The sequence below is a fragment of the Trachypithecus francoisi genome, unplaced genomic scaffold (genome assembly GCF_009764315.1).
Source record: "Trachypithecus francoisi isolate TF-2019V2 unplaced genomic scaffold, Tfra_2.0 Lachesis_group2, whole genome shotgun sequence".
Lineage (NCBI taxonomy): Eukaryota > Metazoa > Chordata > Mammalia > Primates > Cercopithecidae > Trachypithecus > Trachypithecus francoisi.
This window is the reverse complement of record NW_022681465.1, coordinates 161,724,151-161,739,066: the sequence shown is the minus strand read 5'-3', so window position 1 is coordinate 161,739,066 and position 14,916 is coordinate 161,724,151. Positions and strand designations below refer to the sequence as shown.

Here is a 14,916-nt window from a genome sequence, read left to right as displayed (position 1 = left end):
TTTTTGGTTGGAAAGTTTTTAAATTCCTTATTCAATTTAGGAACGTGTCATTTATCTATTTGGGTTTTCATTTTCTTCCTGGTACAGTCTTGGTAAGTTGTGTGTCCTTGAAATTATCAGTTTTCTCTAGATTTTCTAATTTCTGTTCACAGAGGTGTTCATAATAGTCTCTGAGTTTCTTTTGTATTTCTGTGGGGTCCATTGTAATGTCATATTTGTCATTTCTGATTGTGTTTATTTGGATCTTCTCTTTTTTCTTTGCGAGTCTAGCTAGTGATCTATCAATCTTGTTTACCCTTTCAAATAACAAACTTGGTTTCTTTGATCATTTTAGTGATTTTTGCATCTCAATTTCATTCGCTTCTTCTCTGATTTATTTCTTTTCTTCTGCTAGATATGGGGTTGATTTGTTGTTTCATTTTAGTTCCTCTATGTGTGATGTTAGATTGTTAATTTGAGATCTTTCTAATTTCTTAATGAAGGTATTTGGCATTATAAACTTTCCTCTTAGCTCTGCTTTAGCTGCATTCCAAAGACTTTACTAAGTTGTCTCTATTTTATTAATTTCAAAGACTTTTTTATTTCTGCCTTAATTTTATTTTTTACTCAAGAGTTACTTCAGAACAAGTTGTTTAATTTCCATATTTCGTGTAGTTTTGAGACATAGTCTTCGCACTAATTTCTAGTTTTATTGTGCTGTGGTCCAAGAGTGTGCCTTGTACAATTTCAATTTTTTAAATTTATTGAGACTTGATTTATGATTGAGTATGTGGCCAATCTTCAAACATACTCCATGTGCTGATGAGAAGAATGTATATTCTGTGGTTATTGGGTGTACTATTCTGTAGATGTCTTTTGGGGCCAGTTCGTCAAATGTCAAATGTAAGGCCAGAATTTCTTTGTTTTTTTTGCCTCAATTAGGTGTCTAATGCTGTCAGTGGGGTGTTGATGTTCCCCATTACATTTATGTGGCTGTCTAAATCTTTTCTTAGGTCTAGAAGAACTTGTTTTATGAATCTGGTGCTTCACTGTTGGGTGCATATATATTTAGGATAGTTAAATCTTGTCAAATTGAACTATTTATCATTATGTAGTGCCTTTTTCTGTCCTTCCTTATTGTTGATGGTCTAAAATCTGTTTTATCTGATATAAGAATAGCAGCTCCTGCTCTTGGTGTTCCATTTGTATGGTAGTTCTTTCTCCATCCCTTTACTTTGAGCCTACTGGCATCATTAAATGTGAAATGGGTCTCTTGAAGACAACAGATGATCGAGTTTTGTCTGTTTCTCCAACTTACCACTCTATGCCTTTTAATTGAGCATTTATATTGCTCTCATTTAGGATTAGTATTGATGTGTGAGATTTTGATCGTGTTATCATGTTGTTGGCTGATTTTTTATAGAGTTGATTGTGTAATTGCTTTACATTATCTGCGGGCTATGTGCTTAAGTGTGTCTTGTGGTAGCAGGTATTGATCTTTTGTTTCCATGTTTAACACACCCTTAAAAACCTCTTATAAGGCTGGCCTGGTGGTAACAAATTACCTTAGTGCTTGCTTATTGAAGAAGGATTTTGATTCTCCTTTTCTCATGAAGTTTAGTTTGGCAGGATATAAAATTCTTGGTAGAAATTTCTTTTCTTTAAGGATGCTGAAAGTAGGTCCCCAATCTCTTCTGTCTCTAAAGGTTTCTGCTGACTAGTCCACTGCTAGCCTAATGGAATTCCATTTGTAATTGACCTAACCTTTCTCTCTAGCTACCTTTAAGATTTTTTCTATTGCATTGACCTTGGTATGACTACATTTGGGAATGGTCATCTTGTATGGTATCTCATGGGTGTTCTGTGTATTTCTTGAATTTGCATATTGACTTCTAGCAAGATTAGGGAAATTTTCATGGACTATATCCTCAAAAATGTTTTCCAAGTTGTTGGCACTCTCTCTGGACTACAAATAAGTTGTAGATTTGGTCTCTTTACATAATGCCATATTTCTCAGAGGTTTTGTTCATTTTTAAAAAATTCTCTTTACCTTTGTCTGGCTGAGTTGATTTGAAGAACCTGTCTTTGAGCTCTGAGAGTTTTTCCTTGGCTTGTTTATCCTGCTGTTAATGTTTCTGACTGCATTATTAAATTCCTGCAGTGATTTTTTTAGTTCCAGAAGTTCAGGTTGGTTCTTCCTTAAAATGGCTATTATGTCTTTCAGCTCTTGGATTATTTTACTGGATTCCTTGGATTCTTTGCATTGGGTTTCAACTTTCTCCTGGACCTTGATGAGCATTCTTGCCATCTGGACTCTGAATTATATACTTGACATTTCAGTTATTTCAATATGCTTAAGCACCATTGCTGAGGTCTATTGTGCTCATTTGGAGATAAGGTCTTGCATTCATTATTAATATTACCTAAGTTAGACAACTCAACCAACTCATAGAGCTCCTAGCCTTTCTGTCTACTTAGCCAGAATTGTTGCCATTGTTCATAAATATCCCCACCACACACAAAAATGCATGCATCCATGCATACACATTTACTTTGTCACTAATATCATATTATTTTAGAATAAAATTTCTATTATCAGACCCTAAAGATTTCCAAATAAGAAAACTAATATCTTATAATCCCTAAAATAATAAATAGTGTCACATTTAATAATTATTTTGAAACTTAAAAATAAGAATAATATATAACATTTATCTTTTGTTCTCTTTTGTTTTCACTTCTTTGTTCTCATGCCAATCTCACTTATTTTCTCAGATACTCCCTGACTGTTTAGATTGATTATCATAAGACTGTATGTGTAGGCCAAAGTAATCAAAGAATTGGGTGGAAGTGGTCTTGTTTGTAAACATAAATTTGCTGCAGTTTTTCCCAATTGACACATTGTTTGACTAAAGCAGCCAATCAATTTGGGTGAAACTGATTATTCAGTCCCAGCGTTGCTTTTTACAAAACATCAATTTATCTACCAGAAAACAAAAGCATTGTTACTTTTCACCCCAGAACTACACAGTCCCTAGAAAGTATGACTTCATCTTGAAGGCATGCCACTTCTGCAGCCTTAATGAGATCTGTGGAAACTGGAAATTGAAATGATGGGTATACAATCCTTCATAGGCAGCAGAAGGCAATTTTTCTAAACCTAAATCCTGTGATGTAGCCATTAATACTGAGTTTTTTTTTTTCTCATGGAACATGGTTATATTTTCTATCTAGAGAAGTTTATATAATAAGAAACTCAAAATCAACATTTCTAAATGTTTCTATTGTGCCAAGAATTACTCCAAATACTTTATATTTATTAACTCATTTAGCTTTCACAGGAAACCTATGAGGCATCTATATATGAATATATGATTATTATCATCACTAGTCACATTTTATAAATAAAGAATTTATAAAAATGATCATCTAGCAGGTAATTTTAATGAGGGGTCAAAACCAGGCAGTCTGTCTTAAGTGTGTTTCATCACTATCTTATACCACTTATGAAGACAATAAGAACTAAAAGATTTATTGACATTTAAGTTTTTCTAAAGACTTCCTTTGCATTAACTTTTAATGTGTGCAATCAAATCAAAATTTCTAATAAGAACAATAATTACAACAGCAGCAACAACCAAACTCCACATCAGAAATAGCTGGTGACGTCATAAGAAAAGGAGAAAAGAAGAAAATATGCATGCCTAGATTGTGTATTGTAGTCTCTTTTCTTTAGGTCACAGCAAGAAAGATTAATATTTCTGTGCTTTGCATCACAAATTATACCACTTGACACATTACCATTTTTTCTGATCATGATTTTGAAATAATGATTTTTAAAATTCATACAGTGAATAAATGCCATTTTGCTGATTAAAAAAGAAATGAAAAAGGAAAGCCACTTACTCTCCTTTACTGATTCTCTCATTGACTTAATATGTATTGAATACACACTCTTCTTTTTGTCTTACACTGTAGGTGCTGTCTTTATAGCTAAGAAAAAGGTCCCTGTTATAATGGAGTTTGCATTCTAGTGGGAGAGGCAGATAGAAAAGAAGTAGATAGGCAATATAGTATAAGATAGTGATTAGTACTAGAAAGGAAAGAAAGCAGGACAAAGGGATAGTGAATCCAGGAGGGAGGACTCTGGGAAAATGACATTGAAGTAAAAACTCAAATTACGAGTAGTAACACATATAAATGTCTGAGCAGAAGAGCAAGCGTAAATGAATGCTCTGAGGTGGGGACTAATTTAACATGTCCAGAGCAGTTCAGAGAGCAGTGCAATGGCAGAAAAGTGAGGGAGGGGAGCAGTGGTAGATGTCGAGGTCATAGAGATAGGCAGGGACCAGATGGGTGGCAACTTGTGAGATATGATATAGATATGAATTTCATCCTATGTGTATCACTGAAGAGTTGCAATCAGGACCATGATTTGATTTGTTTTGAATATGGCTACTGTGTAAAGACAAAACTATAGCAGGCAGTGGCAAAGGGCAGAACAATCAGCAGGCCACTGCAGACATGCAGGCTAGAGATGACGCTGTTTGCACAAGCGCGCTAGTAATGGAGGGAGGGAGAAGTGGAGATTCAGAATCTATTTTAAGGTAGAGAAAACAGGACTTGCTTATGGATTAAAGGTGGAGTGGGAAGGAAAACAAAAGATCAAGGATGATCCAACTGCTTCCTTCCATCTGTGTGGAAGAAAAAAGAACAACTTGAATGAATAGCAAAACAGCCTGAATTCAGATTACAATTATTACAGAATTTTAAAATTAAGTAAATTTGGAGTATCATACTGTTTTCATTTCCCATGTTCCCATGAAGATTTTATTTCCAAATGGGTTTTCAATAAGATTTCCATTGATTTCCTTCTTTACCATTCAATTATTTCAATGTATTCTGCTTGCATAAGAAGGAACCTCTGGGCAATTAAATCCACTAATATTAATTTTTCATTAGTCTATTTGGTTTTTTTTCTGGCTAAAGTAATTTTTAAAACATTTGCAAACTGAACAATCTCAGTAATCTTTAATGCATTTTATTTCTAGTCTTTCTTTAGCAAGGTGCCTTGCATAATCAAACTGTCAAAAGGCTATTGTGTTTGGCTTTTTAATACTTATAACATTTTAAGTCATGTTGATTTATAGATCTTGATCTTCAAAAGAAATGCTCAAGTGGAGAAAAATACATAGTTTTTTATCAGTCAGAATAGTGAAATTCCTAAAGGGAGGAAAAATTAAGGAATCTGATTGCCTTCAGCCCTGACCTCAGCAGTAAACTTGTGACTCACCTGTAATGGAAAGGTCATATAATATGGAATATGTGGCAGTTGAATGAATGTGTGGCAACAAGAACCTGAGGCTGTTCTTGTATTTACAATGTCCTATTTCTTCTATGCCCAATGCTTGGAGCTTGACATTTTTAACTGTACAGCTGAGCTGAACTAAGAGGAGAAAGCCAAAAGAGCATTTTGGTTTAAGCATAAGGACTTTTGAAACAATTTCAGCAATCATCTCAAAGCATAGAAATGCTTCTAATATTAATGTAATCACATTCTCTTGCTATGGCCAACAGTCTCTGCATATTGAATGGGTTTTTACTGCTCGTCTCAAGTGAACCAGGGAATTATGCATTAGGTTCCTGTTCCTCAGACAAGAAAGTCTCCTCAGCTACTCCTCAAACTCTTCCTCTCTGCAGGTGAAAGTGCTAGATTGGATTTTCTAGGAAGTAAGATAGATTTTTTTCTAAGTGACTCAACCCTATAGCAACAAACAAGACTGCTACAGCTTCACATGGTGCCTCAATACTCCTTTCAGCTGGTGATAACTGCATTCCAAAACCAGATGAAGATTATTTACCTTAGTTTCCAACGGTTTGATCTGGAGTTTGGCCAATCACCCCTTGTCATCAGCTTTCCTCAAGCTTACTGACCTCACTGTAAGTCTCAAGTCTTTGCGGTGTTTGCTTTACCTGCCATGTTTTATAATTTCAGCCAAGATTGGCAAAAAAAAAAATTATATTTATTAGGTAAGAATAAGGCTTCTAAACTGAATGAATTTTCCCCCCAAAATTTGTCTCAATTAAGGCTTTCTTGATGAAGAAAAACATAGTTCTATGGGTTTAAATTACTCAGACACTGAAAGATCAGGATGGGAATAGGAGAAATGAACAAAGGGAAGCATGAAGAAAAGTAAAAGGAAGAGGAAGAATAAGCATAAAGGAATAAAGATGAAGTGGGGGAAGCTCCATGTACTGTGTGTGAATGTGTGTGGCATGGGTAAGTGCTCAGGGAAATTGGCACCAAAGAGTAAGTCATTTCTATTTTCTCAACATTTAAAATATAGTCTACATACCTGATGTGCACTTGAGTGGCATTAATTGATAGTGATTTACTGTATTAAAAGTACCATATTCACCATTATGCTTTCAATGCAGTTATAAAGTTGCACTGAATGACCTGTTCATTTGGATTCATTTATCTTCAAGAGGAGGAATGAAATAGAATAAAATATAAATAAATGTATTTTCACAATTGTCATTATTTTAAACTGTGCAAAAATATTTTCCTTATGTCTCACTTTAGGAAAAATTCTAAATGAAAATGTAACTTCATATTAGAGAGGAAAAATGTTTTGTCATTTAAAAAATAATTCATATACTCTTTTTATTGTATTTTTTTATATTATTCAGGCAATTTATTAAACATCACCTATGGAATATTATGATCTGTATTTTACATAAGTTAAAAAAAGATTTATTAATATTCATAACAACTGCTCCATGCAGGAGTACTAGAAGTCAACATTAAGCCCAACTCTATTTTCAGACCAACCATGCAACTTTAGATCAGAGGACACATGGGACTTTGCATCTTAATTCCTAAATTTACAGTCAAAGACATCTTCAGAAATAAGTATTATGAATTCAATCAGAATCTAAAATAAGTTCTTAAGGCAAATAGCTATAAAACAGAAGAATCCTTAGTTTCTCATCTTCTAAAAACAGCTTCGCAACTCATTTGGACAATCAGCCTAACGGTAAATAGAAACTGCATTTCCCAAAGCCAGTCTTTTTGAGAAATGACTAAGCAGCACTTGTTGTTGAAGACAGCAATAAAGCCTGAACCTGACACTCAAGCTTTGGTACAGGATCAGTTTTCTGGCTTGGACTGGTCAGGAGTCACTTCACTCAGAATCTTCATTAGTGATTTTAAGCGAGTGTGCGTTAGCACTATCTTCTCTTTCAGCTCTGCAATCTTTTCTGATAGAGATACATTGTGAATATCCATCTCTGATGCATTTACTATGGCTTTTGTTTTTAAGAGATAGCATTTAATATCAGAAGCTTGAGTGTCCATGGATTTGGGTATCTGGTGGGGTCCTCGAACCACGGATACTGAAGGATGACTGCATTTCCACACCATTTTGTCACTGGAAAGGCAGAAGTGACCTCTCAAGGCAGCCAGGGCAGCATGGGTAGAATACAGATGGAAACCAATGGGAATCCCACAGGAACCACAGAATAAAAGGTTGTAAGTACTGCCTTTGAGTGAATCTTCAATGCCAACTAGGAAGGGCGCTTCCAAAACGACGTTATTTGTAACTCTGGAGAAGACCACGGCCCCAAGGGACCGCGACAGGTCCCAGGCGAGGTGCACCGAGTCGGGGAGCACTGCGTGGCACTGTGCGCACTGGAAAACAGCGCACCTCTCAGGCTGCAGCCAAGACGGCAGCTGCGAGACGCCGGCAGGCTCCTCAGCCCCCAGCCCTGCGGGGCCGAGCGGCTAGGACCCCTTCACCACCTGTGTATCCCACTCCAAGGAGGTCGTAAAAGAAGCTTCGTCAATCGCCCTCTCAGTGCCATCACAAAAGTCACCCTGGGGCGGCGTTGCACAAGGCGAGCGATGCCGCCCCGGCTGAGCCGCCGTCTTCTCTCAGCCGGCGCCTTATATACTTTTTTTAAAGTAGGATAGGAAATAAGATTCTCAACACATAATGTGACTTCTCAATTTTAAACTCATGTTTATCAAGGATATTTTGTTGGTCATGTTCTCTCTGAGCTCACTCTAAGCAATGCCCTTCAGTTTCACAACTTTAACTCTCACTTTGTAGTGGGTAATTTAAATTTCCTCTCCAGGCCCTCAGCTCTAAATATAAACCTAGAACTGCAGCATCCCTCCTACCTAAAAGTCATGTTTTAAATTTCTTCAATATTCATCTACTAGGCCGGGCAAGATAGCTCATGCCTGTAATCCCAGCACTTTGGGAGGCCGAGGCAGGCAGATCACGAGGTCAGGAGTTCGAGACCATCCTGGCTAACATGGTAAAACCCCTTCCCTGCTAAAAACACAAAAACAAAATTAGCCAGGCGCGGTGGTGGGTGCCTGTAGTCCCAGCTACTCCAGAGGCTGAGGCAGGAGAATGGCGTGAACCCAGGAGGCGGAGCTTGCAGTGAGCCAAGACCTGAACTCCAGCTTGGCCAACAGAGTGAGACTCAGCCTCCAGAAAAAAAAACTAGACAATATGACAGCACCACCCTTCTGTTCAAAAATTAAACTTGTAATGAGTCATTATTATGAAAGATTGTTCAGTCTAAACTCCCCATTTGATTCGTCAAGACTGTTCAAAGTTTTGGTCTCAGACTACCTTTGTAATTTCCTTCACCACTATCTTTCCTGTATGTCATATTCCACACAATCTGAGGTTGCTATTTGTCATAGACATCTTGCAGTTTCTCTCTGTGTGCCTGATCATCTTTACTCCATAGGGCAGCCATGGACATGTGCCCTTCAGATCTCTTTAAGAAAACCTGCTATAGGGAGCAGAGTTAACTGAAAGCCTGCAGCAGCCAGTCCTGTGAATGCTGAGGCCACACTTTCCGTGGGTGACTCAGCATAGCAGAATTATGAGTGCTAGCCCATTTCTGCCCTGTGCAATATGTCTCAAATAGGCAACTTTGATTCATGGAACCCCCATCATCCTGCCTGAGACTTTCTGAGAACAATGCTATAGCCTAGAGCTCTTCCTATCTAATTCTTTCCTCTCTCCTTTCAAAAAGAACAGACATGCATCATGCTCTGAGGCTTTATCTACTCTTACACCTTCACCCTTTATTCTTCGTAAGTGTCTCCCCTAATAAATGTCTAGTACACATAGTCCCATGTTGGTGTCTGCTTCTCAGAAGACCTAAGCTGACAAATACTTTTTACCTCTGTATATCTACTTCTACTCATCCTGCAAGATTGAATTCAAATACAATTCACCAGTAATTCTCCAATTAATTATCTGAGAGCAGCTCTTTTTCTCCTCTGATACATCATATCCTTTAATTCCTCTTTTTATGGTATTTTATTCCTTTAAAAGTATATGAATATGGGCTGTTTGGACCCACAGTGGCAGTGGCTGCTGTGCACGCCGACCTATGTGTGGTGGCAGCTGGGGAGCCCAAGGTTGTGCCTCTCCCGCAAGTGCTGACCTAGGTGGGTTGTGAGTGGACAGTGACCTCGGTGGCCGGTCAGCCAGCCAGGTTGAGGCTTTGGAGAACAGAGCAGAGCCTGGGCCCAGGCCTGAGCCAGGGCAGGATAGGTGCCCAACAGCCCCTGGCCCACCTGGTAGGTAGGGCAGCAACAGTGGCCTCATTAGATGAAGAGAGCTTTGCACTGTATTTCACCTCTTAATGCAGAATTTGATGCTGTGATTGGATATTTAGGGGATACTATGAAAGATGACAAGTTCTAGTTATTAGAGAAATTTTGTGGACAAGTACTACTAAGAGTTTGCAGACATAGAAGAAAAAAAACTCAACTTCATGCCTATTTTGAATGAATATATTTCTTTGGTAGGAAAGTATGTAGAACAGCTGCTGGAGAGGATTCCTGGATTTAGCATGGTGGTTTTCACAGCAACATTACAACACCATAAGGATGAAGTGGCTGGTGACATATTCAACAAGCCGCTCACATTTACAGATTTTTCTGGCTTTTAAAGAAATATTTCCGGACTACAAAGCAGAGAAAGCAGACCAGGGACTGGACTTAAGCAGTGGTTTAGTGGTAACTTTGTCGTGCAAATCATTTTCCATCCCAGAACGATCTGCTGCACTAAGTTCCTGCCTCCAGTCAATGAATGGGAGCATTCTAGATGTCACTGGTGCAATAGGCCAATAGGCTCAGCTAATTATGACAGAAGAATATATCTTAAATAGACTGACTCCGTTCGGCAACTCTTCATTCACATTAAGTATTAATGGGTCAAAACCAAAATGATCTCACACTCCTAGACCTGTTTCTCCTGAAACACTTTTCTGTATTTTATAACCTTAGTACTCTTCCCCAAGTGCTCAGTGACCCTAGTATTCCTCCCCTCCCCAACTAGACACCTCTTTCAGGTGCTCTGAGTCAGATTCCTCTAGAGCAAGCCCATGTCAAGCATTCCACCTAGGGGGGCCCTTCCCCCAGTATATGTGTTGGTATGTCAACAGTGTGGAATAATCTGCCATCAAGAACCCTTCTTGTCCCAGCAGGCTCTGCATGAATCTCTTTGTGCACTCACAGCTCTTTTTAACATGGGTCAGAGTTTCAGTCCTTCAGCCTCAATGGGGCTTTTGAGTATTTGGTAGTATTTATCTAGGGTGTTCCTCAAGCCTGTTGCCTGCCTTGAGATTTCCGAATCTCCCATGTTCACAGCTTGTCTTGGCTGTAGGCATCAATAGAAACAGTGAAACTGTATCAGGACTATTTCTGGAAGTCTTTTTGAACCATTATTTTTGAAAAAAATATAGATGAATATGCAGGCTAACATAGTAAATATGATCATGAAATTTCCATGATTACCTACTTAAAGATCAAAGTATCCTATGCTGTATGCTTTTCAGTTGTTAGTGCTATGAAGACAAAAATGCTTTCTATATTGGTGTTCAATTTTATCTTACTGAGCACCAATGAATGCATGCTGTGTGCTGGAAGTAGACCAAAAGATATTCTGTTATTATAGCATATTCAGTGTGTTTATGCATGATTGCAGAACTATTATTTACCAGAAATCATGTATGTCACATCTGTATAAGAAGAAGAAACATAGTAGTTCAAGCTCCAATGTGTAACTTTGATTTTTTTAAAGTAAAAATAGAAATCTGTATTGAATTTGGATATTCTGGTTTTAAAGGATTAGTTACAAGCTATATATTTTTCTGTACTGATGTGTTGCTTATTTATACTTTGATACCATGAGTAGAAAAAAATATGAATATGTTTTATGTTGAATACTAACACAAAATAAACCATTGTCTGCAATCATTTAAAGACAATTATCCTTATCAAAAGAGGGTAAACATACAGGCCAAGATTTGCAAAATGATTGGTGAGCTTAACTTGAAAAACCTGGGTAAGCATAAAACTAATTTGAATATCATAATGATTCCTTTATGTCCAACAGTCTCCTGAATGATATGTAGTAGTATAATTACCATAAAATATCTTTAGTCTTCAAGGAAAATTGACATTCCAGGAATTAGTAACAAATCAATCCTGTAGATTCCCATTCTCCTTGCTCATCAATGTAGTCAAGGAAGTACATGTACTCTACTTTGAGATTAATAGTACAGGACCATCATCTTTTTGGACACCAAGATTCATATGAGGATCTTCTTCTCTTCATCGTTTTATCTTTCTTTCCCCTCCCTCCCTTTCTTTCTTTCCTATTGCAGCCTATCACTCTACCCTTGTCTCCTTTTCCTTCCTCCATTCCTATATTTTACTTTCATCACTTTAACATAAAATGTAACACAGCATACAAAGAACTCTAACAGGAAAATGACTAGGTGCCATCAGAGGACAGGAGATTATTTCTGAAGACAGGATTGAGGAGGTACATCATGAGCTCTGTCTTTAAGAAAGATTAAGGGCCAGGCGCAGTAGCTCACACCTGTAATCCCAGCACTTTGGGAGGCCAAGGCGGGCAGATTACCTGAGGTTGGGAGTTCGAGACCAGCCTGACCAACATGGTGAAAACCCATCTCTACTAAAAATAAAAACACAAATAAAAATACAAAATTAGCTGAATGTGGTGGTTCATGCCTGTAATCCCAGGTACTCAGGAGGCTGAGGCAGGAGAATCACTTGAACCCGGGAGGCAGAGGTTGCAGTGAGCCAAGATTGTGCCATTGCACTCCAGCCTGGGCAAGAAGAGCGAAACTCTGTCTCAGGAGAAAAGGAAGGAAAGAAGGAAGGAAGGGAGGGAGGGAGGGAGGGAAAGAAAAGGAAATTTCTAGGCAAAATTAACAACATTTGCACTAATAGAAATAAAGAAAGGGACATATTACTTACTGGTACTGGTGAAGATTTTATATGTATTAATAGATACATACTAAATCTACACAGATAATATAATACAGAGATAATAAAGTTTATATTGCAAAGAATACGGAAATACATCTGCTATGTCATAATAGTACATTTGAAAGTTTTCCTGATGGTAATCCTGAACTGATGGAGGTTTCAGGCTGGAGATGAATAATAAGATTTAGATTTAGGAAAGATCATTTTGCTGGTGGTTTAATGGTGGACTAGGGGAGAGGGCGTGAGTAATACCTGGCATAATACAGATAGTGTACCAATATATATTTCCATACATAACTACATTTGCAAATAAATAGACATGCAGTCTACTCATACAGGAATTTATTGACATCCACTGAAATGCTTAGCACTGAAGCATTCTCAAATTATTACAAAATATTTACTTGGATATTACCTTAGCTTGGAAATTAGTTCATACTTTCAAATAATTACTAAGTCATATGAAATGTGGACCATCTTCATAATCGTGGTTTTAAGAATGTAATACTCATGGAGTGTGAATCAAGTAAGAATGCTGTCATAGGTCAATGTTAGCAAGGAATCCTAGTAACTCACAAGGAAAAGTCTGTTTATCATTGAGGCTAGCCTTGGACTGCAAGGAACTATTTAAAGGGAAATTTGGAGGATTTCTTTATATTATCATAAAATTGAAGGAAAAAGCAGCAACATTATTAGTAAGAAATCCTCAAACATGCCTCCTGAAGCCCTCCTATGCCAGCACTCTCCTAGATGACTCATGTTGTCAAAACTATTATGCATTTCAGAACATCTGGAACTCCTGGTAGGACTGTGATCTCAAGCATGGCTGTCAGGGCCTCTCTTTAAGATGTAGGTGCTGCCTCATGGTGCCATGTTGGTAGCCAGTGATGGTTAACATTCATTTCATTTCTCACCCAATAAGAATTCATTAGCTTCCTTGTTAAGCAGACACTTAGAAAACATATTTTTATTTGAGCTTCACAGTAACTCTATGAAATATCTATTATTACACCCATTTTATAGGTATTTACATTGTAGCTCAAAAGATGTTAAATAACTTGCCAGTTATCACAGAGCTAGAAACATGTGGAGTAGACAACAAAACCCCTGACCAACTCCAAAGCCTTTCTCTTAGAGCATTCTAGAATGCTGTCAATCTAAACAAATGCTCATAACTCAATGTCATAGTACTATAGAGAAGTGTAAACATCAAACCTCAGGTGTGAAAGATATGTACCTTCTAGTAGATAGGGTAGGGGATGAATGCATCAGCTGGATCTCACCACTCAAGATCTAGAACATTAAATTAATAAAACTTACAACAATCCTTTCTACATTCCTACTTTGATTCTGCATCATTTTCTGACACACACCCAAAATACACACACACACACACACACACACACACAGTCCAACAAGGCATTATTTGAAACTAATAATTTTTAAAGGGTAACCTTATAAGAAGACCCAGTAGCCTATTCAAATATGTAGGAAGACTTTCAGAAAAGCATACGGAAATTTGATGAACTGGTTTAACATATCCTGCCTTCTGCAAAGTAAAGAAAAATAATACTTTGCTTTTAAAAAGCACGATGACAGATTAATGCTTTACAGAAGACTAGAAGGTAAATACTACTTTAAGACTAATTTTGAAGCTGAGAGGTTATTATTTAGAAACTCAAATGAATAGTACAAAGGCAATATGAATATTTGCAAACTAAAATAGAAAACATTATTTTGCAAAAATGTCATTTTAATTGACAAGAACATGAGATGTCACAAATAAAACCCATAGATCTGGGTAAGTTCAGCAACTGGATATTAAAAATACAGAAATCAGCAGCAACAGGATTAACTGATTATAGGTAAATGGTTTTATTGGTATCAGAGTTAACATACTATTAAAATGTACTGAAATAGTCATATTTGCTATTTGCTTTTGTTTCCCACTGATAGTAATTAAGTAAGAATTATTTAATAATTTATTCAATCTGTATTTATTACATGCTTATCATCTATCAGGCATTGTTCTGGTTTGGCACTGTGGGTAAAGCAATGAACATGAGAGAAAACTCACTGCCCTTTGTGGCTTATATTCTAGTAAGACGAGGCAGAAAAACATTTTCCATCAATATACAGGATAGGTAAGGACAAGTGCTATGAAACGAGGAGGACAGAGACTGCCAGGGTGGGTGTCTCTTTATATAAGGTAGACAAGGTGAGCCTCTCTGATATGGTGAAAGTTGAACAAAGGCCTGAACTACATGAAGAAGTAAGCCATGCAAATATCAAGGGAGAATGTTGCAAGCAGAAAGAAGAGCAAGCACAATGGCCCTGAGTCCTTAGTGAATTCAAGAAGCATTAAGGGAGTCAAGTATAGCTAGGACACAATACGTAAGGGGGCATGGGGTTAGAAAGGTAGTGGGTTCAGATCACATAGAACCTTGTTTTGAGAAAGGGGTGCATAGCATCTGACTTATGATTTAAAAGTAGCTCTGGCTACTATGGTATGGAAAATAGATGATAGAGGAACTGAGAGATCATGGAAGAGGCCATTTTCAGTAAGCCATATTATAGCTATAATGCCTTGGTTTAGGCTA

The 14,916-nt window shown here is 37.4% G+C and overlaps 1 protein-coding gene and 1 pseudogene across 1 annotated transcript; one reads left to right on the top strand and one right to left on the bottom strand.

The window, feature by feature from the left end:
- Nucleotides 1–6,654: 6,654 nt before the first annotated feature.
- LOC117066129 (protein Mis18-beta-like) lies at nt 6,655–8,029 on the bottom strand. Its single transcript, XM_033181574.1, is given in 3 exon segments — nt 6,655–7,326; nt 7,390–7,914; nt 7,999–8,029. Coding segments are annotated over 3 exon segments (750 nt in total). The 3' UTR covers nt 6,655–7,132.
- Nucleotides 8,030–9,402: 1,373 nt separating this feature from the next.
- On the top strand, nt 9,403–10,147 carry LOC117066128 (annotated as a pseudogene).
- Nucleotides 10,148–14,916: the final 4,769 nt, after the last annotated feature.